Below are 27,865 nucleotides of genomic sequence, written 5' to 3'. Positions count from 1 at the left end.
CATCAAGCGTTTTACCTATAGCAGATTCAGTCTTCCCAGCCTGGTGCAGGTCTACAATTTTGTCTCTGGTGTCCTTCAACAGCTCTTTGTTCTTGGCCATAGTGGGGTTTGGAGTGTGACTGACTGAGATTGTGGACAGGTGTATTTTAAACTGATAATGAGTTAGAACAGGTGCCATTAATACAGGTAATAAGTGGAGCCCCGTTAGACCTCTTTGACAGCCAGAAATATTGCTTGTTTGTAGGTGACCAAATACTTATTTTCTACTCTAATTTGGAAATAAATGCTTTAAAAATCAAACAATGTGATTTTGGTCCCCCTCCCCCCCCCCACATTCTATGTCTCATGGTTGAGGTTTACCCATGTTGACAATTGCAGGCCTCTCTAATCTTTTCAAGTAGGAGAATTTGTACAATTGGTGGTTGACTAAATACTTATTTGCCCCACTGTAAACATGTGGTCAGTAAGTACCTTGCTGAGGATCGGGCAGGACAGCAGCTGATTTTTCAGGAACTTTGGTGGGAGGGCGTAGATGTGAACCGCATTCAGGAGGGCATGAAGGTACTGGGCTCGATTTTCCATGTCCCAGCCCACCCAGTCTGTGCAAGCTTTGTACACCTGAAATGGAAATGTATTACATGCAATGCTCCAAATATTATTTATCAATTTCATTAGGGGGGGGGGCAAGTTGTCCCAATTTTTATTCTTTCATGAATATCTTCCCATCAACATGTCTAAGAATAGTCTTTCATTTATTACAGGGAAGGTTAATATAACTGGTAGGCTTTGACACCCTTTTAATTTTTCAATTGTTTTTACAGTAATTTGTTAATCAAAGACATCTTGACACTTTGTGACAACCATCCCCATTGTCTGTTTGACATGTAAATAAGTGACAACCAATCATTTAAAAATGATAAGCTTCAGAATACAATTTAAAAGTTTCTAAATCAATCATCTTAATAAAAAAACGAAAATTCAGTTAGATAATCCTCAATTTCTCCCAGAAAATGATTGAAATTAAAATGCTTTGGTATTAACCCTTGAGAGTCGAAGGACGCGCCGGCGCGTCCTCAGCGCACGTCGTCTTTGAAGCGCCCTCGCGTTTTAATTACGTCACCCACATGCCGTTGGTTGGTCTCGTTTTAAAGTGCGGAAGTTGCGGTTTACTCTCGTTGTTATTTGAAGTCAATCGACCAACTAAAACGTGAGATATTGTCATTTAAGTTTTATAGTTTTATTGTCCTCTCAAAAAAACATTAAAACGCTGCATGGATAATTTGTTTATGTCTATATTTCCATCATTTCTTGTCCTTTTTCAAAACGGAAGCTCCATGAAAAAAACACAAATCAAACGAACCCTTTCGAAATCACAGTGGAAGCACAACATGCGTTTTTTTTTTTTTTTTTAATAAATATAACTGCCGTACTAGGTTCCACCGAACGAGAGGGAGGAGTGTTCTGAAGCAGCGAGGTGGCGACCGACGGCCGTTTGAATCAAGCGAGCGAGCGAGCGACTTTGTGTGACTTTGAGAATGAACGGATAACTAAATTTAGCGCAAGCAATTGTGCTTTTTGATCAACGTGAGGAAGAGGATGGTCCAAATTCGTCATCATCGTCTTCTTCGGAAGAGTCCTCGAGTGAAGATAGTGACGGATTTGAACACGTGGGTGACACCATCGACGAGCAGAGGTAAGCCAACCCACTTTTTTTTTTTTTTTTATGCTGCTGAAAAAGTTTCTTTTGAAAGTTTCTTTTGATATTGCAAGACAAAGTTAATTTTGATGCAATATAAGTGTGTGTTTGTGTATATAATAATAAAATGTGCATATCGGATCAAAGTATAATTTGTGGTCTTCCTTCTATATGAAGATTAGGGATGTAGCACATATTCAGCTATGGTATTCTTTCTATTGTCATACATATAGATTTCCATTATTATTTATTTCTGTATATATTTTTATTTTATACTTTATTATTTTCATAAATACTGACTTTTTTTTCATGTACATTTATAGTGACAATGAAAGTAAAGTGAAATGAAAATGGAAGGGTGGAAAGAGGACCGACACCCCATGGAAGTGTGGGCTGTGTGATGTAGCCCTGTGTCTAATTCCAGGATGAAACTGCTTTTCGGAGTGGCATGCCTGAAAAAAATTTAACTTATTTATTGTAAATATTTTTGAAAATACTTTTTTTCCCAATGTTATATATATATTTTTTTCCCACAATCAGTCTTCTCAATTTGTGTATATAAATGTGTGTTCAAGAAGCTTGATTGTGTGTACATAGTTTTCATCAGGTGATGGGCCGCAATACCTAAACTCATATAGAGATGGCCTCTAAACACTTTTTGTGTTAGATGGTATATTTTTTCACTGTTCTTCACTGTTTGGTCTGCTGTATATAACCTGTTTTGACTAGAGCATGTATAAAGGCAAAAAACGCCTATGGCTATACCTGTTGTTTATGTTGAATTGTCAAATATAAGACTATTTATTCTAAGTTTTTTTGGTTGAATGTTCATCCTAACATGTTGAATAAATATTACAAAGTTTCAAAACGGTTCGTTACACATGTTTGGTTGTCAATTGGACATCAATATTAAAAATTTTGACAAAACGATTTTGGAATTTTTGGTCTTTTTGGGCCCAAAATGATGATTTATAATTGGTCAGTGAAGGAAACAACAGTTTGGACATGAAGTTCAAGGTGTCACAAAAAAAGGGACCAAACCAGGCCATTGAAATATAAAGGCAACTTCAAAGGCATGCAAAATAAGACAAAATAGGCCCAGACCTTAAAGGGTTAATATCTTCATTTATTTTGCTTGCAATGAAAAAACACAATTTTTTTTTTTTTTTTTTTTTTTTTAAATCATTATCATTTTACACAAAACTCCAAAAATGGGCCGGACAAAAGTATTGGCACCCTTTGAAAAATCATATGATGCTTCTCTAATTTGTGTAATGAACGGCACTTGTTGCTTACCTGTGGCACATAACAGGTGGTGGCAGTAACAAAATCACACTTGGAGCCAATTAAAATGGATTAAAGTTGACTCAACCTCTGTTCTGTGTCCTTGTGTGTAGCACACTGAGCATGGAGAAAAGAAAGAACACCAAAGAACTGTTGGAGTACTTGAGAAGCAAAACTGTTAGGAAGCATGGGCAATCTCAAGGCTACAAGTCCATCTCCAAAGACCTGAATGTTCCTGTGTCTACTGTGCGCAGTGTCATCAATAAGTGTAAAGCCCATGGCACTGTGGCTAACATCCCTAGATGTGGACGGAAAAGAAAAATTGACGAGAGATTTCAACGAAAGATTGTGCGGATGATGGATAAAGAACCTCGACTAACATCCATACAAGTTCAAGCTGTCCTGCAGTCCAAGGGTACAACAGTGTCAACCCTTACTATCCGTCGGCATCTGAATGAAAAGGGACTCTATGGTAGGATACCCAGGAAGACCCCACGTCTGACCCAGAGACAAATAAAAGCCTGGCTGGAGTTCGCCAAAACTTACCCTGGAAAAGCCAAAAACATTTTGGAACAATGTTCTCTGGTCAGATAAGACAAAAGTAGATCTTTTGGGAAAAGGAATCAACATAGAGTTTCCAAAAAAAAAAAAAAAAAAAAAAACACGGTCCCCACAGTCAAACATAGCGGCGGTTCCCTGATGTTTTGGGGTTGCTTTGCTACTTCTGGCACTGGACTGCTTGACTGTGTGCATGGCATAATGAATTCTGAAGACTACCAACAAATTTTGCAGCATAATGTAGGGCCCAGTGTGAGAAAGCTGGGTCTCCCTTGGAGGTCATGGGTCTTCCAGCAGGACAATGACCCAAAACACACTTTAAAAAGTACTAGAAAATGGGTTGAAATAAAGCACTGGAGACTTCTAAAGTGGCCAGCAATGAGTCCAGACCTGAATCCCATAGGACACCTGTCGAGGGATCTGAAAATGGCAGTTTGGAGAAGGTACCCTTCAAATCCCAGAGACCTGGAGCAGTTGGCCAGAGAAGAATGGTCTAAAATTCCAGCAGAGCTTTGTAAGAAACTCATTGATGGATACCGGAAGCGGTTGTTTGCAGTTATTTTGTGAAAAGTATTAGGCTGAGGGTGCCAATACTTTTGTCTGGCCCATTTTTAGAGTTTTGTGTAAAATGATAATGACCTCATTCTCTTTTGTGTTCATTTCATTGCCAGCAAAATAAATGGAGCTTTTACTACCAAAGCATTTGGAGTTTTGTTAAAAAATTATAATGATCACTGTACTTCAACTCCTATTTTTGGCCAAAAGTTAAACTAACAGCTAACCAGCAACTGGCTAGCTAGAGAATGTGAATCAAAACTCTAGCTTTGTTTTCATATTTTTTATTGGTAATACTTTCATAACTTGACAGCTATTGTGTAAAAGCTCATGAAAAAAGTATAGTGAACTTTTCTTGCAATTTACCTTTAAAATGTAATTGCTACTGACCTTAAAATTTATGAGACTTTACAACAAAGACTATTGTTTAATGGGCAATTCTGATTATTTTAGTACTGACATTGCACAAGACCACACTCTGGTAGTTGAGTTATATAGAAAGTGTCACAAAATCCTGTTCTCCCAAGCTCTAGAAGCATGGCTCTATTTGTGGACATTAAGTAGTGCTGACTTTTGAGGGGCATTAATGAGTAAGAACACACCTCAGACTCACAGAGGACCTTGATGCTGTCCTGACTGATAAGCTCCAGCAGCTGACAGTGAGAAAGACTAAAGAATTCATCTTCTTTAGTTACCTGGACATCAACACCACTCATAAGTCATTGGCCATTATGCTTGTGTAGCTGAAACAGTGGCGTGCATGCGTCACCTCACTGAAGTGAGTGTTGATGTACTCGCGGCCATGCTGGTACAGGTCAGCGCATCCGAGCTCCTCGGCGAAGCGCGTGATGCCGATGACGTTGGACGACTCCAGGTGCTTGGTGAGGAAGTCGCAGCAAGCTTTGGCCACGTCCTCTATCTGGAACCTAACATGCAGGAATAGTTGACTTTCAAAAATTCCAACACACTAGTCCTTCTCAAAAAATTAGCATATTGTGATAAAGTTAATTATTTTCTGTAATGTACTGATAAACATTAGACTTTCATATATTTTAGATCCATTACACACAACTGAAGTAGTTCAAGCCTTTTATTGTTTTAATATTGACGATTTTGGCAAAAAAGTCAAGAAAAACCAAAAATCCCTATCTCAAAAAATTAGTATATTTCATCCGACCAATACAAAAAAGTGTTTTTTAATACAAAAAAAGTCAACCTTCAACTAATTACTCAATACTTGGTCGGGAATCCTTTTGCAGAAATGACTGCTTTAGTGCGGCGTGGCATGGAGGCAATCAGCCTGAAGCACTGCTGAGGTGTTATGGAGGTCCAGGATGCTTCGATAGCGGCCTTAAGCTCATCCACAGTGTTGGGTCTGGTGTCTCTCAACTTCCTCTTCACAATATCCCACAGATTCTCTATGGGGTTCAGGTCAGGAGAGTTGGCAGGCCAATTGAGCACAGTAATGCCACGGTCAGTAAACCATTTACCAGTGGTTTTGGCACTGTGAGCAGGTGCCAGGTCTTGCTGAAAAATGAAATCTTCATCTCCATAAAGCTTTTCAGCAGATGGAAGCATGAAGTGCTCCAAAATCTCCTGATAGCTAGCTGCCCTTGATAAAACACAGTAGACCAACACCAGCAGCTGACACGGCACCCCAGACCATCACTGACTGTGGGTACTTGACAATGGACGTCAGGCATTTTGGCATTTCCTTCTCACCAGTCTTCCTCCAAACTCTGGCACCTTGATTTCGGAATGATATGCAAAATTTGCTTTCATCTGAAAAAAGTACTTCGGACCACTGAGTCCAGTGCTGCTTCGCTGTAGCCCAGGTCAGGCGCTTCTGCCGCTGTTTCAGGTTCAAAAGTGGCTTGACCTGGGGAATGAGGCACCTGTAGCCCATTTCCAGCACACGCCTGTGCACGGTGGCTCTGGATGTTTCTACTTCAGACTCAGTCCAATGTTTCTGCAGGTCCCCCAAGGTCTGGAATCGGCCCCTCTCCACAATCTTTCTCAGGGTGTGGTCACCTCTTCTGGTTGTACAGCGTTTCCTCCCACACTTTTTCCTTCCCACTGAGGTGCCTTGATACAGCACTCTGCGAACAGCCTATTCGCTCAGAAATTTCTTTCTGTGTCTTAGCCTCTTGCTTGAGGGTGTCAATGATGGCCGTCTGGACAGCAGTCAGGTCGGCAGTCTTGCCCATGATTGCGGTTTTGAGTAATGAACCAGGCTGGGAGTTTTTAAAAGCCTCAGGAATCTTTCACAGGGATTTTGAGTTAAATCGTTGATTCAGATGATAAGGTTAGTAGCTTCTTTAGAGTACCTTTTCATGATCAGCTAATTTTTTGAGATAGGGATTTTTGTTTTTTCTTGACTTTTTTGCCAAAATCAGCAATATTAAAACAATAAAAGGGTTGAACTAATTCAGTTGTGTGTAATGAATCTAAAATATATAAAAGTCTAATGTTTATCAGTACATTACAGAAAATAATGAACTTAATCACAATATGCTAACTCTTTGAGAAGGACTAGTAGTTTTGTGTAAAAAGTAGCAAAGACATATCCCTATACACTCCAAAAACACACCTATTTAAAACTAGTTAAATTCTCTTTTTTGTGTGTTAAAAGAATCTTGTTATGACCTTATTATTAAATTTGCAGTTTATTTATTTAAGAAGCTTATGCTTACATAGATATTAAATCCATCCATCTGGAATGGCTGGCACTGAATGATTGTTTAGTGCCATTTGCGGGGAAGGACATACAATCCATTTGGACTGTCAGCTTCTCCTAGTCCAAATGGATTGGACTTCTATCGTTGTCAATGGCGGCCAATAAGTTAATCAATAAAATAACATTACAGCCAAAACTGAAGGATGGTTGTTGATCTGTTTTCTTTGTTTCAGTGCACTTCATGTTCTTCTGTCTAAACTGGGAGTCCGAAGCAAAAAATGTCAAAAATGGCGCCGCCCAAGTTTCGCTCAGGAAAGCTGTCTATACAAAGTAATATTTCAATTTCATTTTACTCAGAAACTTACTGTAAGCTTTGCCTACAAACTTCATGATTCAAGTTAATACAACTCATTTTATCAAATTCATAGTGTTAACTTGATAAAATGAGTTAGGAATACTCAAAATAATTTACCTAATAAAACACAAATTTAAGTTTCATCTACTTAATATCTTTAGTTGGCATGACTAAAAGGAAATTTCAAGTTTTACGGTGTATGTCTTACCTCATAGCAGCCAAGAGTACATGCAGCACACACTTCTCGCCGACGATGATATGCGATGTGTAAGCAAAGTCTATGAGCCTCCCCAACACTTGAGGACAGACATCGCGCAGGGTGACTTCTGAGGCCTGGCACTCCTTGAAATTGCTGGTGAACATGGCTCGGAAGTAGGGGCTACATGAGGCCAGCACCAGTTTGTGAACCTGACATGGAAAGATATTAAAAATGGGGAAAAAAATAAAATAAAATAAGTCATACACTGTAAAAAAGCACCTCCTTAAAACTAGTTAAATTTCCATGTTTTCAGTGTAAATTTATTAGAAATAAATGAAATTATCTGCCAGTGCTTCATGTAAATTTTACTCAGATTTCATGAAATAAGAAAATTGCATTGATGAAGTTTGCCGTACTCGCCTTGCTCACCTTAAAGTCAATGGTCTTGTCCTTGTAATTGACATGGAGAACCAGGTCGCACAGCATCTCCTGCCTCCTGAACTCATCCATGATCTTTAGTGACTTGGAAGCGTGACTCTCCACTGTGTAATCCAGGTAACCTGAGCCGTTCATGGAGGGCACGGCGATAGCCGAGAAGTCCGAGCCTCTCATTGGCTTCTTCCTCAATGGGCAATGCATGGCGGGATTGCAGTCTATCGAATCTATCCCATACGTTTTTGAGTCTTTAACTCACTGACGTCCAAAAGCAGACTCCATTGTTCCCCATTTTCATGGAAGTTAAAATCCATTGATGCCAGGCTCCCTCTTATTGCTCTGACATGGCTGACAGAAGGAATTCCTGAGCCATCAGTGAATTTACAGATGGACATTCAACCTTTGGTTGTTAGAGGCAACTCTCCGGACATTTGTCCCAATCTGGAATCCTCTTTCTGCTGTGATGATCCTGCAGATAATAAACAGGTCAACATTCTCCCCAGGTGTCGACAATATACCGTAAATTTTATACTATTAGCCGCTACTTTTTTCCTTCATTTTGAATCCTGCAGCTTATTGTCCAGTGCAGCTTATTTACTGATTTATTTGGGTTAATGGGTAACACTCTATTTGACAGTAGTGTCATAACACCGCCATAATTATGTCATGACATTATCATGGGCATTACTGAATGCTTATGACATATGTCATTAAGTGTCATCCGGCAAATTAACGTATTGGCCCGAATATAAGACTGTGTTTTTTGCATTGAAATAAGACTGAAAAAGAGGGGGTCGTCTTATATTCGCGGTCTAGACATTATACCCATTCACGACGCTAGATGGCGCCAGATATCATTGAAGCGATGTTCTGTCATGACAGATCTCAGCTCCTCTCAAGTTTAACCAGTTTGCATTATTTTATTGCAATGTTTTTCCTTATTCAGATTTGTTTCAAGACGACAGTTAGTTAGACTTCACTTTGATGGTTAATGCAGTTATTGCAATGTTGTTGTTTTATCACAATAGATTGGTTTATTTACATTTCAAAAACCAGAAGCCATTCATTTACAAATGTGATTACACTTTAGTTGACATATTTAAATGTTCAGATATTAAGATTTGAATGAGGCAAAATAACATACTTTTTCTCTCAAATATATTGTTATAATAATTTGTTTCGGATGTACTGTAATAATTTTCTGTATAAAAATTAATTTGGTGTTCAAAAAGTCTTTTTTTTAAAACTTGAGTCTTGAAAAAGAGGGGGTCGTCTTATAATCAGGGCCGTCTTATAGTCGGGCCAATACGGTATGTCACTAACTCCATTTATGTCCAGCTCGGATCCTTTACGTGTTCTCAGCAGCGTGAGCGGATTTGAGTGGACTGACTCAATTAAGCATTTAATTAAGATAAGTATTTTTCTACGTTATTCTTGTTTAAAAATAATTCAGTGTGGCACGAACATGTTTAATCGGGACGGGTATACAACGTAAAGTGTTTCAAATAGGTTTTGTTGGATTTTGCACAGGAACAGTTGCTGCAACAGTTGATGCACTTTTCAATGCAAAAAAAAAAAAAAAAGAACATGTCAAATGGCATTTAGTGTAAACGGAGATACATGCCATGTTATGATAATTTTTAAAAGGTAATCGGTTGCCATAGTTTAAGTATCGCAATACATATCGGATCGCCACACAGGTATTGGGATAGAGATCAGATTGTGACAAAAGCAGATCGTACCAGCCCTAACACCAGTGTTGTTAATAACGGCGTTACAATATAACGGCGTTACTAACGGCGTTATTTTTTTCAGTAGTGGGTAATCTAATTAATTACTTTTCTCATCTTGGCAACGCCGTTACCGTTACTGAGGACGGAAAGGCATGCGTTACAATACTGGTCGAAAAGTCTGAGGGAGACGGACTCACCGAGACGACAGAGCAGAGCAGGAGTGGGGAGAGGCAAGAAAGTTGTGACGCCGAGCAGACGCGATGCTAGGTAGCTCCAATAATACATGTTGTAGCCGATAGCCTACAAACTACGCCCGCATGTTATGGTAGGTATGGTAGACATGGTATATATCACATGTACTATATATAGATATAACTAGATGCAAAATGACAGACATTGCACTAAATGCGTTAGTAGACAGCCGCCATCTTGAAGCAGTATACTTTTTAGGACGGCTCTGTTGTAGAGAACCTTCCTAGCGAACCTAAGTAACTTTTTATATAAAATACTTCTAAATCGGCAAAATCTTGACTTGAATCTATCTTTAAATGATGAAACAGTTTTAAAACTTTCATATGTCGAAAGTAGAGAGAAGGGAACTAATGCAATAATGGGAGCAATTCTAACAACTTTTAACAGTTGATCCAGGGTAAAGAGTAAATTAGGGTAAAGAATTGGGCTCGGGCCAATTGTACCAAAAACCTTCACAAAAAACTTCACATAGTGTGGCCAGTGTTTTTTTTTTTTTTTTTTTTTTTTTTTTTTGAGGGGAAAAAAAAAAGTAATTATCACCAATTACTTTGCCAAGTAACTAATTACTCTTACATTCAGGTAATTGAGTTACTAACGCAATTACTTTTTGGGAGAAGTAATTTGTAACTATAATTAATTACTTTTTTTCAGTAAGATTAACAACACTGCCTAACACACACATACATACACACACAAAACTCAGTTTTTTTTTTATGTTTACAGTGAGTTTATGGAGGAGAAGAAAAAATAATTACCTGGCTACGCAATGCATGAACAATTAACTGCCCCTGATTACTTCCAGAACTGATCAAGAAATCACTTAAATATTACCTTGATGACTCTTGGGTTTGTTTGTTGATCGCCGTCGACCTTACAGTGGGGCAAATAAGTATTTAGTCAACCACTAATTGTGCAAGTTCTCCCACTTGAAAATATTAAAGAGACCTGTAATTGTGGTTAAACCTCAACCATCAGAGACAGAATGTGGAACAAAAAAAAAACAGAAAATCACATTGTTTGATTTTTAAAGAATTTATTTCAATTGATTTATTTTCAAATCATGGTGGAAAATAAGCATTTGGTCAATACCAAAAGTTCATCTCACTACTTTGTTATGTACCCTTTGTTGGCTATAAAAGAGGCCAAACGTTTTCTGTAACTCTTCACAAGCTTTTCACACACTGTTGCTGGTATTTTGGCCCATTCCTCCATACAGATCTCCTCTAGAGCAGTGATGTTTTGGGGCTGTTGTTGAGCAACACGGACTTTAAACTCCCTCCACAGATTTTCAATGGGGTTGAGATCTGGAGACTGGCTAGGCCACTCCAGGACCTTGAAATGCTTCTTATGAAGCCAGTCCTTTGTTGCCCTAGCTGTGTGTTTGGGATCATTGTCATGCTGAAAGACCCAGCCACGTCTCATCTTCAATGCCCTTGCTGATGGAAGGAGATTTTCACTCAAAATCTCTCGATACATGGCCCCATTCATTCTTTCCTTTACACAGATCAGCCGTCCTGGTCCCTTTGCAGAAAAACAGCCTCAAAGCATGATGTTTCCACACCCATGCTTCACAGTTGGTATGGTGTTCTTCGGATGCAATTCAGTATTCTTTCTCCTCTAAACACAAGAACCTGTGTTTCTACCAAAAAGTTCTATTTTGGTTTCATCTGACCATAAAACATTCTCCCAGTCCTCTTCTGGATCATCCAAATGCTCTGCAGCGAACCGCAGACGGGCCTGGACGTGTACTTTCTTCAGCAGGGGGACACGTCTGGCAATGCAGGATTTGAGTCCCTGGCAGCGCATTGTGTTACTGATAGCAGCCTTTGTTACTGTGGTCCCAGCTCTCTGTAGGTCATTCACGAGGTCCCCCCGTGCGGTTCTGGGATTTTTGCTCACCGTTCTTGTTATCATTTTGACGCCACGGGGTGAGATCTTCCATGGAGCCCCAGATCGAGGGAGATTATTAGTGGTCTTGTATGTCTTCCATTTTCTAATAAGTGCTCCCACAGTTGATTTCTTTACACCAAGCGTTTTACCTATTGCAGATTCAGTCTTTCCAGCCTGGTGCAGGTCTACAATTTTGTCTCTGGTGTCCTTCGACAGCTCTTTGGTCTTTGGCATAGTGGAGTCTGGAGTGTGACAGGTGTCTTTTACAGGTAGCGAGTGGAGCCTCGTTAGAAGAAGTTAGACCTCTGACTGCCAGAAATCTTGCTTGTTTGTAGGTGACCAATACTTATTTTCCACTCTAATTTGGAAATAAATTCTTTAAAAATCCAACAATGTGCTTTTCTGTTTTTTTCCCCACATTCTGTCTCTCATGGTTGAGGTTTACCCATGTTGACAATTACAGGCCTCTCTAATCTTTTCAAGTAGGAGAACTTGCACAATTGGTGGTTGACTAAATACTTATTTGCCCCACTGTATGTCGTGGACACTTTTTGTCATCTCCATTTTATTGTGTTTTTGTATTTAATAAATCCTTGTAACACACTCCCTTGGTTGTTGTTGTCTGCCTTGGAGTCCAACCTAGCTTCCGCATCAGTATATTACATCCGTATATCCAATATTTTGTAAATTGGTACTTATTCTTGATCTTCTTAAAAGTGTTTACAATGTACCTCTAGGTTTGAAATCACACCAATGAGAAAATCTCTGCCTTCCCAGTTCGTCAGTTAATACACTTTCAAAGCAAACCCATGGAGCTTTTTTTTTGCTGCCAATCACGTCTTCACAGTCACATGAGGAAAAATAAAACCCTTGCTGCATGTTCAATTCTTCAAACCCGTGATTTGAAAAAGCGAAAAGCTTTGCAGTGCATACGTTGCACAATCTAATCTGTTCAGCCTGTAGTCCTCACTGCCTCTTTTAACAAGGCGTCATATGACCTCCAGAGAATGTGCGAGAGGTTGGGGCTTGTTGCCTGACTTCTCCATACTGACAATGAGGAAAAACACTGTCAGTAGTAAAACCACAGTAGTAATTAAGTGAATGATTAGCATCAATGAAAAGTGTATACAAGGCCATGGTTGAGTTTTTTTGTTTTTGTTTTAAGATGCTTTTACCAGATGAAAAAAAAAATGTTAATATGACAATTATGTCCTACATTTTCAGGTCCTTTTTGTATTCACAACTTGATTAATAAGCTTATCAGTTTTTTTTTCTAGAAATAAAACTTGACTTTTTCCAATAACAATTTTTTGGGGGGTGTCAATAACCGTACAAATCTTTAGGACAATTAGTAATATCCCATCCTCCCTTTTGAAATTAAAGTTGGATTTTTTTTCAAGGTCGATTTATTTTTTTGAGGAATAAAGACTTTGATTAAAAAAATTTTTAAAAAAAGTTATAATTAACATTGCAGTACGTAAAATTGTACACGTACTGTCGCTACTTGACAAGAGGGTTAACCTTTGAAAAACCTTCTTATACAGCGTACACACTAATAAGATCTTTGAACTTTGTCGATGAAGAAAAAAACTGCTGACCCGGGATGAGCATGTATTTGCAGTGTTACATAACAAACTATTTAGCTATGTCATCGTTGCACTATGATTAAACGGAGAACAACAATGAAACATAATTGCTAACGTCATTTCGGAAGCTTAAGTCCTCGAGCAAACCTTGGTGAGAGTCATTATCTACAAATGGATAAAACACAGAACAATGGTAAACCTTTTCACGACTCAGCCAGTATGTACAGTACAACTTTCTGCCAAAATTGCGTCTACACAGTATTTGTTTGTGGCAGCCCTTTTGATTTTCGTCTGCTAGATGAAATACTTATTAGTCTTAGTCATATTTTAGTAATTTCAAAATAGGTTCGTTTTCGTCTAGTTTTAGTCTAATTTTCGTCTTTAAAAATTCAAAGGTTTTAGTCCAAAAATAAATTACAAAATAAAGGTTTAAAACAATTCCGAATGAACAATGACAGACTGGCACATATTGGGACCCTCTTGGTACTGTAGTGTGCCGTAGGGATCTGACAAGATATCGAAATGGTGATGTATCGTGACACTTTGCATCCCAAAAGGTAATCGATATGGTCATGCCAAGAACAGAGATATCATTTTAAAAAGGTGTCAATGTTTCCCAAAAAAAAAAAAAAAAAAAAGAAAAAAAAAAAAAAAAAAGGAACCAACGAGTTGCTACTTGCTACCTTATAGAGGGTTTTAAAAATGTTCAAGCAAAACTAAGTAAAAGAAAGTGCAAAACTTCAATGTACTATCTTCATGTCTTTTTCCCTCCCCCTATTTGTGCTGTCAGCCCCCAAATAGTGAAGTTATAACTTCAACAAGAAACAAACTCTTCGTCATGTGAAAATATATTGAATAATTGGTTGCTATAGTTCCTTTTGGGTAACACAACAACATAAAAACCTTCATGGAATTATTTTTTTTTAATCATCCGCAATATACAGGGTGATTCAAAAAGAATGTGCCAAAATTATTGCGGTAGACAACAAAGGACGACAACGGGCCAATGACTTTTAATTTGTTAAAATTACTTACTTGTTAAAAAGACTTTTAATTTTAATTAATTAATTAATTTGAATTAAAAATAATAATTCACCCTGTGTATATATACATACATACATATACAGTGCCCTAAATAATTATTGGCACGCCTGGTTAAGATGTGTTTTTTAGCTTCTAATATTTTTTTTTTAATTCAAATAATATGGGTCCTTAGATTGAGCTTTTTGGCAACAAACACTCTAAGTGTAGACCCACTTAGACCCACGAAAGATGCGCATGCTGAAAAGCACCTCATACCCACTGTGAAGTATGGGGGTGGGTCAGTGATGCTGTGGGGCTGTTTCACTTCCAAAGGCCCTGGGAACCTTGTTAGGGTGCATGGCATCATGAATGCTTTGAAATACCAGGACATTTTAAATCAAAATTTGTTGCCCTCTGCCCGAAAGCTGAAGATGGGTCGTCACTGGGTCTTTCAGCAAGACAATGACCCTAAACATATGGCCAAATCTACCCTGAAATGGTTCACCAGACACAAAATCAAGCTCCTCCCATGGCCATCTCAGTCCCCAGACCTTGTTTTGTTGGCAAAAGGGGGTTGTACAAAGTATTAACACCAGGGGTGCTAATAATTGTGACACACATTATTTGATGTCAAATATTTTTTTTCTTTATGTGGGATTTTTTTCCCGACTGAATGAATGCACTTGTATTGAAGGTTGGATTTTTCTCTTTTTTTCCATTAAGGTCCCATATTATTTGAATAAAAAAAAAAATATTAGAAGCTAAAAAACACATCTTTTTCAGGGGTGCCAATAATTATGGAGGGCACTGTACCTCCTTTTTATGGCTGGGTTGAAACAAAAGCAGTTGCGCAACGTCTGTAAACGGGGGTTTCCAGGGTAAAACGAACACACACAAAAAAATAGTTTGGGGACTTAATGCGCCATTAATCTGCAATCGCAGCATATAGACATATTGTTCTATCAAACACAACAGTTGTTTTGGCTTAAAATACAGCACTTTCTTTTAAAGAGGAGTGCAAGAGCAGAAACTGCTTTTTCCGTCTTGTCTGTGTTGTCCGCCATATGGAAGCTGAAAACCTCGGTTTACAGACGTCGCGCAACCGCTTTTTTTTTTCTTTCAACCCAGCCATAAAAAGGAGGTGATTATATTTATTATTCCAAATGTCTGTCATTTTTAGCTGTTTGCTGTTAAAAAAAAAACAAAAGATTTAAAAAAAGGATTCACTCACATATTTTTAACTTTTAAACAAATTATGTCACAATGAAAAAAAATGGCGTCTGTAAAAAAGTCACAGATATCTACCTCATAAATATCGCTTAATGGTATTTTTTTTTGTTACTTTCGCATTTTCTCCTACATGTTAGATGATAAATAATCGATCCAAACAAAGAAAAATATATTTTAAAAAAACGTTGAAAAGGGAAAAATATGAAAAAGAAAATCTCAACCGCTCTTTGATGTCTGCGATTTCTGCATCGCGACTCTTGTTATATTACCATGTTTCCATATATGCCATAAATATATATATATATATATATATATATATATATATATATATATATATATATATATATATATATATATTAGGGCTGTCAAACGATTAAAATTTTTTAATCGAGTTAATTACAGCTTAAAAATTAATTAATCGTAATTAATCGCAATTAATCGCAATTCAAACCATCTATAAAATATGCCATATTTTTCTATAAATTATATATATATTCTGTAAAATAAATTGTTGGAATGGAAAGATAAGACACAAGATGGATATATACATTCAACATACGGTACATAAGGACTCTAGTGGGCATTTCACTCTACTGTCATTTAAATCTGTCTATGCTGTCCTCACTCCGAAGCGTCTACTTTTTCCAAAGCTAGAAAGCTAGTGAACGACGCCTTAATAATCAGACTTCTTCCTTTTTCATCTGACTTATTAATACAATGGCCTTAAACCATTGTCCTCTTTAGACCGTCGTAAAACTACAAAAAAAAAAGTACACAAGCATTGCATTAGCAACAACTTAGCTTAGCACGCTATACAGATTCACTAAACATAAACAAAAAGCGTCTCATACAAAAAAAATATAACATTTCACTTACTAACATAATATGTACATTCTTTACAACAACCATACTTACGGACAAATCTTGTCCAAGGATCATATAAGCACAACATTACAACGTAGGCATCAGCCCGAGACGTCGTGCAGCCATATTGAACTGGCAAGAAAACAATAAACCATGTCGCAAAGCGACCACAAGAGTTCGCTGTTAGACAGCACAAAAAACCTTGCTGTAAAACTTACCAAAAGGCAGAATACTGTCTGAGCGGGACATGTTCGTTAATTGCGTCAAATATTTTAACGTGATTAATTTTAAAAATTAATTACCGCGCGTTAACGCCCTAATATATATATATATATATATATATATATATATATATATATATATATATTATATATATATGGAGGAAAACACCCAGGTGACTTGAAGTTCTGGTGGAACAAAAATTTTGAACAGGAAGGCATTTAAAATGAATAAAATAAATTTAAACAGCAAAGCTCTAATTGGAGGCGAGAACACGCGAGAGCAGAATTAAGGACACCACGATTTTAACAAGATATTATCGCGTACTTACCTTGTTTCGATCCAAAAACTCCATGTAGCATGTATCACCGACTGTCAAGACATGGCTGTGAATGGCCACAGTCGGATTTTTATTTTATTTTATGGGTGAAACATGATGATATAACAAGGGTCGAGATGCAGAAATCGCAGACAACAAAGAGTGGTTGAGAGTTTCTTTATCATACAGTTACCCTTTTAAAAGGTATTTTTCTGGGGTTTTTTTTGTTTGGATCGATTATTTATCATCTAACACACAGGTGTCAAACCGATTCCAGAAAGGGCCAAGTGGGTGCAGGTTTGCTTTCCAACCAATGAAGAGGACACCTTTTCAGCAATCAGATTTTTTACATGTGTAATCAGTTAAACTTTGTCAGGTCCTGCTTGTTTCAGCAGGAAGTTCATTGGTTAAAAACTCTTTTCACGGAATCGGTTGGAATAAAATCCAGCACCCACTTGGCCCTTTCTGGAATCATTTTGACACCTGTGATCCAACATATCAGGGAAAATGCGACAGTAACAAAAAAAAAAACAAAAAAAAAACAATTAAGCGATAGTTATGAGGTAGATATCCGTGACTTTTTCACAGACGCCAAATTTTTCATTGTGGCGTAATTCGTTTAAAAATTTTAAATATGCGAGTGAATAATTTTTTTTAAGTAGTTTTTTTTTTCCTACACTAAAATTTAGACATCAAGTAATGATTCTAAGCTAAAAATGACAGACATTTTGAATAATAAATGTAATAACTTACCTTCTTATTATGGCTAGGTTTAAACAAAAGACGTCTGTAAACGGGGGTTTTCAGGGTAAAACGGACAAATTCAAAATAGTTCGGAGGCTTAGTGCGCCATGAATCTGCTATGGCATCATATAGACATATTTTTCTATCAAGCACAACAGTTCTTTTGGCTTAAAATACAACATTTTTTTTAAAGAGGGGTACAAGAGCAGAAACTGCTTTTTCAGTCTTGTCTGTTTTCCGCTAAATAGATATATATATATATACACACACACACACACACACACACACACACACACGTATTATATTATATTTAATTTGTCCGTTTTACCCTGAAAACCCCCGTTTACAGACGTCGCGCAACCGCTTTTGTTTCAACCCAGCCATAAAACAAAAGGTAATTAATCATATTTATTATTCAAAATGTCTGTCGTTTTTAGCTTAGAATCATTCATTGATGTCCCATATTTCGTAAAAAAAAAAAAAAAAAAAAAAAACGACTTTAAAAAATTATTCAATCACATATTTTAAAGTTTTAAACAAAATTATGTCGCAATGAAAAAAATGGCGTCTGTAAAAAAGTCACGGATATTTACCTCATAACTATCGCTTAATTGCATTCTTTTTTTTTTGTTACGGTCGCATTTTCTCCGATATGTTAGATGATAAATAATTGATCCAAACAAAAAAAAGTTTGAAAAGGTAAATAATGAAAAAGAAAATCTCGACCACTCCTTGATGTCTGCAATTTCTGCATCGCGACCCTTGTTATATGACCATGTTTCACCCATAAAATCCACAAATAATCCAGCTGTGGCCATTCACAGCTGTGTCTTGACACTCAGCTATACATGCTACATTGAGTTTTTGGATCCAAACAAAGTAGGTACGCGATAATATCTCGTTAAGGTCATGGCGTCTGTAATTCTGTTCTCGCGTGCTCTCACCTCCAGATAGGGTTTTGCTGTTTAATTTTTTTTTTTTTTTTTTTTTTTTTAATTCCCTCCTGCTCAAAAATTTTCTACCCCCAGAAAAGTGAGATTTTAAGCTTTCCAATGATATATCACACATGCATATCGGACAATTTTGAAAGTTGGTTAAATTGGGGGTCTCAGAGCGGAACGTCAAGTCACCTGAGTGTTTTCCACCATACCTATCGAATCACTTCACAAAATCGATTTATTGCCCAGGCCTAAGGGCATAGAGGAAACTGCTTTGCATCAGTGAGCAGCAGAAATAGGGTGAAAATCAAGACTCCCATATTAGTGTCAGAAATCCTGTCTGACGTCACTGATCAACACTTTGGAGGGGAAACAACAAAAGCTAGCAGCTAAAGTATTCAAGTGTCATACGCGCATATTTTAACGACATTGCAAAAGAAGCGTGCTAAAAACAACAACAACGAACATGTTTAATAATACAAATAAAGAGTTTATGTAACTCACCTCGGCCAACCTTTCCTCGAACATCGGCTCTCTTTTTTACCCTCCGACGAAAAAGTGTTCAAAAGTGTCGATTTTAAGAGGACGTGCGTGTCTTTTCATGGGTCTCCTGTGTGTTACAAGTTCAAGATAGAAGATTCAAACGTGTCCCTTGTGAACACGGAGGAACTCCAAAGAGGAAGAGGTCCAACACAAGACCGGTTGTCACAATTATTAAGGCGGGGAGGGATACCAGCGCCATGACTGTGCAAATCTCACGCGGACGCGCACGCACGCGGACGTACGTACACAAAGCGCGCGCACACGCCCAAGGAACATTCCTCAAAGTGAAAGTGATTTCGTTTTTCTAGTATTTCGTAAGAGTGACCTATTACTGGAGAGTAAAAATGAATAAACAACTTAATTGGGAAAAACGCTTTGACCTGGAGACTATAAAGGGCATATTTCGACTTGTTTTTGGCGAGGGAAAATATATTCTCCCCCCTAAGGGGGTAGGTTTGGTCTCAACATTGGTAGGGGCCATATAACAGCATAACCTGCATGAACACTTTTTGTTGGGGACGGGACATTTAGACCATACAGATTAGGTGATATGAACCTAATTAATTGATCATTGCAAAAAAAAATCTGTATTGACTTATTCTTACTTAATATGCATTGGTTCAGGTGATACACCGTTCAATTCAAACCTTTGTTTTCAAACACTACTAAAGGCAAGACCTGGAAAAACTTATGCATGCATTCATTTTCAGCAGATTGGACTATTGCAATGGTATATTTACAGGTCTTGATAAAAAATCAGTCAGGAAGCTGCAGCTAGTACAGAATGCTGCAGCCATTGTCCTCACAAATACAAGGAAAGTGGACCACATTACACCGGTTTTGAAATCGTTACACTGGCTTCCAGTGAGTCAAAGGATAGACTATAAAATACTACTGCTCGTCTACAAAACACTTAATGGCCTTGGACCAAAATACATGCTTCATTTGTTAGATTCCTATGAAACATCTAGACCCCTAAGGTCATCTGGAACCGGTCTCCTGTATGTTCCAAGAACAAGAACCAAGCAGGGTGAGGCAGCATTTAGTTATTATGCTCCTCACCTCTGGAACAAGTTACCTGAAGGTCTGAAGTATGCTCATACTGTTAGCTCCTTTAAATCAGGGCTAAAAAACGCTTTTGTTTAGCACTGCAAATGTCTATATATTTCATTCTATTTGCTTTCTATTCTTATCTCCATTGCTGATTTCAATTATTAGCAGTAGTAGTAGTATTTGTTTTATTTTTTATTTATTTTTATATTCTATTTGTGATTAAATGCAATTTTATGTATAATTTTTTTTCCTATTTCGATTCTTTTTTTTTTTTTTTTTTTACGTTCTATTGATTTTAATGTGATTTTTATGATCTTCATGTGATGTAAAGCACTTTGAATTGCCTTGTGTTAAATTGTGCTATATAAATAAATTTGTCTTGCCTTGCCTAAAGAAACATTTTGAAAACTTCCAGAATAAATGTTTGGATTTTATTTGCAAATTTAAATAGCAGTATTTGAACACAACTTAAATGATATAACCTACACAATAAAAACAAACTTGTTAATAATCCCTTAACTATCCAGAAATACAAAAAATAAGCATTTACCACTCAACATTGTCTAAATAAAGAAATTAAATATAACTGAAAAAATGTTTTAGTCAGGAAATAACAAAAATAAAGAAAAATGGAGCCTTCCTTTAGGTAAAACACTACTGCTTTTGTCCACAAGTACAGCCAAATTCATAAATAAAAATAAAAAATAAAAAAGACAGCTACAGTGGCTGCTGCTGGCCGAAAGAAATGTCTAATATCCCTCTCCTTTGAAAGGGGTGGAGGAGGCAGCATGTTGTCAACATGTTGTATTTTTGTCGGGGCTGTGAGTGCATGTGTGTGTTGGGGTGGGGCAAGTTATCAGCCAATCAAACTTGCGTTTCAGGGAAAAAATGGACTGTCTCATTCAGCAAGTGAAAAGGGATAAATGTAAGTTTGAACATAATGAAAATAATTCACTTAATAATGGTTGGGTCACTTCTAGGAGTGGGAACCTCTTGTTACCTCACGATACGATACGATTTGCGATACAAAGCTCACGATAACGATGATCTGATGATATGGCGATACGAATATCGATACATTGGTCAGGAAATCATCATAGGATATTCTACAAACAACTAATAAACAGAAAAAAGAGCTTCTGCTGTGAATTAGAATGAGTTTATCACTAGTAGATGCCCAATCCATTTGAACTGGGAGGGTGGCATCCCTCCCACTTCAAACGGATTGAACGTCTATGGCCGTCATTGGCAGCCAATGACAGGCAATGAGGTAATTTTGGGCCATTTAAGGTCATTTACCTGTTGAATTTCAGTTGCTTCCTGTTGATTTGGGGGTACTTTATGGGTCACTTCCTGTGTATTTTGAGTTACAGAACAGGAAGTGACCTGGGAATCACCCAAATGATTAGGTAGTGACTCAAACTCAACAGGAAATGACCTGTAAATGAACAGCAAGTGACCAGTAAATGCCCCTAAAAATCGGACAGAATGACTGCAAATGCTCTAGTGTCGAATTAGTGCTGCAACGATTAATCGATTAACTAGTATTAACGAGTATTTGATTAGTAAAAAAGATTCAAATTAAATTTTGATGCTTCGAGTATTCGTTTCATTAAAGTGGCGTTGTAATGGTTTGTTTTGAAAGTGTTTGCATTTATTGTCATTGATTTGGGTGGATACACGGCCCTCTACCTCATTTCACATGGCTGAACCCATCTGCTCCCTGTTAAGACCAACATTATCCAAGTTTTTGTTTGAGCTAATGATTTTTTTGAATGTATTTGTAATTTAATTTAAACGTGTATTTAGCCATTTTTTGTGGGAATATGTGTCTAAGCCATTTGTCAAGAGCATTGTAAAAAAACGTTAGCATTTTATAGCATTTAAGCTAGTGGACTTTTGCTATGTAAGTTAGTCAATTGTTCTTTTGTTGTACATAGATCCTCTTTTTTATATATACCATGTGGGGCTCAGCTCAGGTATTTTAATTTTTTATGTTCCTTCTCCGATTACTCGATTTTTCCAAATAAATAGTTCATCGATTAATCGGCTACTAAAATAATCGATAACTGCAGACCTATTTCGAATGAACAAACATTCCCAGTCTAAATGGATTGGGCGTCAAGCACAGTCAATGGAAGCCTTAGAGTTACCTGAGACACTATTATGCTGGAAGATTTTGGTAGCAATTTGTTGGTCCCCTTTTTTTTTTTTTTTTTAAACACTGACACCTTTTTAAAAACGATATCTCGATTCTTGGCAGGAGCATATCGATAACCTTTTGGGATACAAAGTATCACGATATATCACCATTTCGATATTTTGCCACACCCCTAGTCACTTCTATCCTTACAAAATACATGAAGACAATCTAAAGCACCTATACAACAGAACTCATTATATAATGCAAATAAGGTTGCTCAGAAGTTAGTGGGGACCATTTGAGAATCCTGAAAAGTTGGTAGTGTTATGTCCCTACCGTCACTATGCAAACCTACGCCCTTGTCTCCTCCATAGGGACAAGAGTAGTATGTTATCGTCAGTGAAGAATAAGATTAAAATCCTAAATTTATGAAAGCATATTTTGTTCCCCCAAGTTATTTTTAACTTTAGTAAACGGATTATTAAAAATGCGCTTTTACAAAATTGCGTTTTTCCTTCACGGGTATATGTGCACTGCGTGCACAGTCATTGCATTTATGAGGATTAAATTTGTTATTGTATCCAGTGCATACTGGACATTCGAAAATGTAAACAAATCCTCAAACAGAGGTAAACAAGTAGTAAAACTGAAGTATTGGCTTTTTTTTATTAGGCAACAATTACTGTGCAGAATCGCTGTGCGACTGAAAGAAAAACAAAGCATTGCTCTTTTTCACTTGTTATTTTCAGCTGTTAATGTGAGAGAAATAATTTTTAAAAAATAATATATCAGGAAGACTGTCTTGCTTGCAGGGCTAAGATAAAAATGATACTACCAAAAATTGCTTTGTGCACACAGTAGATTGTTTGTTCATAGGTTGAAGGTCAATGGAACTGCAATCTTGTTTTTCTTTCTTGGAAAACGTTTTAAAAATGTTAGATAGCCAATATACCAACTGGGGTCGTGTAGGAAGTAATAGTCAGGCAATAAAACATTATACGTGTGCGTTCTTTTTAAAGTGAATGGTCATAAACTCTGGGAGGAAGCACATATCGTGCTTGAATGTGCTGCCCTCTCTTGTTGAAACTTTGTCCTTACACTTAATATTTGGTAAAATTACAACAACAACAAAAAAAGTCATCAGGAAAATACATTGAAATGTTACAAGAAGAACTTTTTTTGTAGGGAAAAATACCTTGAGAATCAAGAAATATATTTTATGATTAAGGGATTTTTTTAAAAGGGGGGAGCTGTAATGTAATGTTGGTGAGAAAATTCTTCCGATCAGAACAAGGAGGATTTTAGTCTTTTTTGTTCAATTTAGAATTGAGCGGGAAAAAAATTATAATTTTATTAGATTCAGGTATTTTTTTCGTACACATATTTTTTTCCAATTTAAAAGAGAAAAAGTATTTGAGTCATGAAAATAAATTCTTAATGTTACAAGAAAAAAGAAGGGAAAATACTGGGATAAAGTCATTTTTAAAAGAATTGATCTTAATATTACAGGAAACAAGATCATGAGAATACAAAAACTAAAGCTTTAGTTTTTAAAGAGAATATCCCTATATTTACAATAACAATAAAAGCAAGATTACTTACAATTGAGTTGTTTCTTTGAAAGCAAATGTTTAATTTTCCAAAGAAAAAGGGACCACAAGGGAACAAAATTGAATTACGAGGAAACCAAAAGTGGTGGAATTGTAACCACGGTCCGGTTGCCAATGGCCGACAAATCACTGACTCCAGATGGAAGGAACTTGGAACGAGCATGTTGATGTACATCTGTCATGCATTATTGCGGCCTATGCCAGGGTTTGCTATCCTGGCTTTACAAAGTATGTGAGTGAGGGGGCCCCTTAAATCACTCACGATGCCTCTTCCTCTACTAAGGGGTGTCAAACCATTCATAAACTGGTAATATTAAAACTGCCCCAAAATTGTTGTTGCCATTTCTTGACATTGCTGTGTTATTGTCTCGGTACAAAATTATGAGCTGTTGTAGTTTCAAATTTCGAGTTTGGATTGGCTATGTATGAAGCATGCACTTAGCAGGGTTAAAAGAGCACTCTGCTGCAGCAATCATGGGGTAATTCCATATTGGAGGACATTAGCGTTTCAGAATTTTTGAAAAGTTTACCTTTACTTCTCTGACTATTTCCGTGATGAATAACACATGTTCAAAGGCTGGTTAGCTAAGTTTACAGATCAATGATACAGTCCCTGACAAAAGTCTTGTCGCTGATCCATTTTGTAGAAACAATTGCAAATAACCTGACTTTTAATTATTTAATTGGTTTCAGAAATGGCTCATATGAAAGCTGAGACCCTCCCAAATGATGTTGAATGTACAAAAATATATTTGTTTCACTGAAAAAAGATTTATCATTCAATGAAGACATAAAGGTCAAATTTTGGCAAGACAAAAGTTTTGTCGCCTACAGAAAGTAGTGTGAAAATTGTATTTCAAATACAAAATATACAAAATATGTTACAGAACATAAGCGAATTAAGTAGTGGTGCTGTTCAATTCAATGGAAGAAATCCACATTTTTCTACAAAACAATGAAGTTTGTTGGTGGGAAAATCATGGTCTGGGGTTACATCCAGTATGGGGGTGTGCGAGAGATCTGCAGGGTGGAAGGCAACATAAATAGTCTGAAAATACCAACAAATCTTAGCTGCCTCTTACATTCCTAACCATAAAAAGGGACAAATTCTGCAGCAGGATGGTGCTCCATCGTATACTTCAATCTCTACCTCAAAGTTCCTCAAGGCAAAGAAGATCAAGATCCTCAAGGACTGGTCAGCCCAGTCACCAGACATGAACAGGATGAAAGAGGAAGCATGGAAGACAAAACCCAAGAATGTTGATGAACTCTGGGAGGCATGCAAGACTGCTTTCTTTGACGTTCCTGATGACTTCATCAATAAATTGTATGAATCCTTGCCGAACCGCATGGATGCAGTCCTTCAAGCCCATGGAAGTCATACAAAATATTAAATTTGGATCTCCCAGCACCACTACTTAATTCGCTTATGTTATGTAACATATTTTTGTATTTGAAGTACATTTTTTGTTCAATTTTCACACAACTTTTTGTAGGCGACAAAACTTTTGTCTTGGCAAAATTTGACCTTTATGTCTTCATTATTTGATAAATCTTTTTTCAGTGAAACAAATATATTTTTGTACATTCAACATCAGTTGGGAGGGTCTTCGCTTTCATATGAGCCATTTCTGAAACCAGTTGAATAATTAAAAGTCAGGTTATTAGCAATTGTTTCTACAAAATGGATAAGCGACAAGACTTTTGTCAGGGACTGTACATTTTCATGACATGACTTATTTGGTACTTGCTTATTCGCTAGTATAATCACAGTAAAAGTGTTGCCGGTAACAGGATTGCAAATGTGTATTCATAAAACAGCTAACTTTTACTGCTGACAAAAAGGATAAAGATACTTATGTAAAAAGATGAACAAAATACACGTTCTGAAATTGCCAAGTCAAAGTCCAGACTTGAACTCCATTGAAATGCTGTGGTATGACCTAATGACAGCGATTCATACCAGACATCCCAGGAATATGACCAAACTACAGTGGTTTTGTAGAGAAGAATGGGCCAAGATTAGTCCTGACCGATGTACCAGACTTATCTGCTGCTACAGAAAGCATGTGGTTGAAGTTATTGCTACCAAAGGTGGGGACACAAAATATTGAATGTGATGGTTCACTTACTTATTTTTCCCCCTTCTGTTGTTGTTTGCATACTATCTTCATTAAAATATTTTAACCTATAAATGTTTGGATGGTTTCAGTTAAAGCAGACACTGTTTTTTCCTCTGTGTGATTTTGACAAAGATCAGATAACATTTGATGGTGATTTTATGCAGAAATGTGAGAAATTCCAGAAGGTTCAGATACTTTTTCATACCACTGTATATCACTGATCATATGCATCCCAGGGTTGCATTAGGTAGACTGCAACATTAGATCAAAATTAACTATGTTATGAATATATGAAAATTGAAGAACAAATAAATTTATTCTACATTTTCTTTTGGGAAACTAATTGATGTTGTCATCGTCTTTCTTCTTCTTCTACCATGCTAATTATGATAACAAGTTTGCATGTTTGTCATGATAATTATGCTCTAGAAATCTAAAATAAGTACAATATTTGAAATATTATGTTTGTTAAAACAAATGTTCCCACAGTTACAAGAGACAGCAAAAAAGTAAATAAAATTTTTAAAAATGACATTTAAATGTCATTTGTTTGCATCTTTCAGTATTTTGTATGTGAGTTGCTTAAAATATGATAAGTGGAATGTACGGTGATGGGCAAAATTATTGGCACCCCTGCAATTCTGTCAGATAATGCTCAATTTCTCCTAGAAAATGATTGCAATTACAAATGCTTTGGTAGTAATATAATTTTATATTCTGCTTGCAAGGGAAAAACACAAAGGAGAATGAAAAAAAAAAAAACATTATTATCATTTTACACAAAACTCCAAAAATGGGCCAGACAAAAGTATTGGCACCCTTTGAAAAATCATGTGATGCTGCTCATATTTGTGTAATTAACAGCACCTGTTACTTACCTGTGGCACATCACAAGTGGTGGAATAACTAAACCACACTTGCAGCCAGTTAAAATGGATTAAAGCTGATTCAACCTCTGTCCTGTGTCCTTGCGTGTACCACATTGAGCATGGAGAGTGGAAAGATCACAAAAGAGCTGTCTGAGGACTTGAGAAGCAAAATTGTGAGGAAGCATGGACAACTTCAAGGCTACAAGTCTATCTCCAAAGATCTGAATGTTCCTGTGTCTACCGTGCGCAGCGTCATCAATTAGTGTAAAGCCCGTGGCACTGTGGCTAACCTCTCTAGATGTGGACGGAAAAGAAAAGTTGACTAGAGATTTCAACAAAAGATTGTGCGGATGGTGGATAAAGAACCTCGACTAACAAGTTCAAGCTGCCCTGCAGTCCGAGGGTACAGCAGTGTCAACCCTTACTATCCGTTGGCTTCTCAATGAAAAGGGACTCTAAGGTAAGATACCCAGGAAGACCCCACTTTTGACCCAGAGACATATAAAAGCCAGGCTGGAGTTTGCCAAAACTTGGAAGAATGTTCTCTGGTCAGATGAGACAAAAGTAGAGCTTTTTGGGAAAAGGCATCAATATAGAGTTGACAGGGAAAAAAAACAGGCCTTCAAAGAAAAGAACACGGTCCCCACAGTCAAACATGGCAGAGGTTCCGTGATGTTTTGGGGTTGCTTTGCTCCCTCTGGCACTGGACTGCTTGCCCGTGTGCATGGCAATATGAAGTCTGAAAACTAGAAACAAATTTTCCAGCATAATGTGAGTGTGAGAAAGCTGGGTCTCCCTCAGAGGTCATGGGTCTTCCAGCAGGACAATGACCCAAAACACACTTCAAAAAGCACTACAATGTAGTTTGAGTGAAAGCACTGGAGACCTCTAAAGTTGCCAGCAATGACTCCAGACCTGAATGCCATAGAATACCTGTGGAGAGATCTGAAAATGGCAGTTTGGAGAA

General features: G+C 37.1%; 1 protein-coding gene across 2 annotated transcripts in view; it reads right to left on the bottom strand.

Moving 5' to 3' along the window:
- keap1a (kelch-like ECH-associated protein 1a) overlaps nt 1-19,306 on the bottom strand; it is a 33,756-nt gene extending 14,450 nt beyond the window's left edge. Inside the window, exons 1-6 of one of the 2 annotated variants that reach the window (XM_057859958.1) lie at nt 19,062-19,306; nt 7,745-8,228; nt 7,334-7,533; nt 4,863-5,019; nt 4,696-4,788; nt 472-618 (exon numbers count right to left, since the gene is read on the bottom strand). In XM_057859958.1, coding sequence (XP_057715941.1) covers nt 472-618; nt 4,696-4,788; nt 4,863-5,019; nt 7,334-7,533; nt 7,745-7,963 — 816 coding nt within the window. In that variant the 5' untranslated portion in view covers nt 7,964-8,228; nt 19,062-19,306. The remainder of the gene's footprint in view (nt 1-471; nt 619-4,695; nt 4,789-4,862; nt 5,020-7,333; nt 7,534-7,744; nt 8,229-19,061) is intronic. The other variant, XM_057859959.1, reaches the window with a different exon arrangement.
- Nucleotides 19,307-27,865: the final 8,559 nt, after the last annotated feature.

Source organism: Corythoichthys intestinalis, chromosome 15 (assembly GCF_030265065.1).
Source record: "Corythoichthys intestinalis isolate RoL2023-P3 chromosome 15, ASM3026506v1, whole genome shotgun sequence".
Taxonomy (NCBI): Eukaryota; Metazoa; Chordata; class Actinopteri; order Syngnathiformes; family Syngnathidae; genus Corythoichthys; species Corythoichthys intestinalis.
This window is presented reverse-complemented; position numbering and strand designations above follow the sequence as displayed.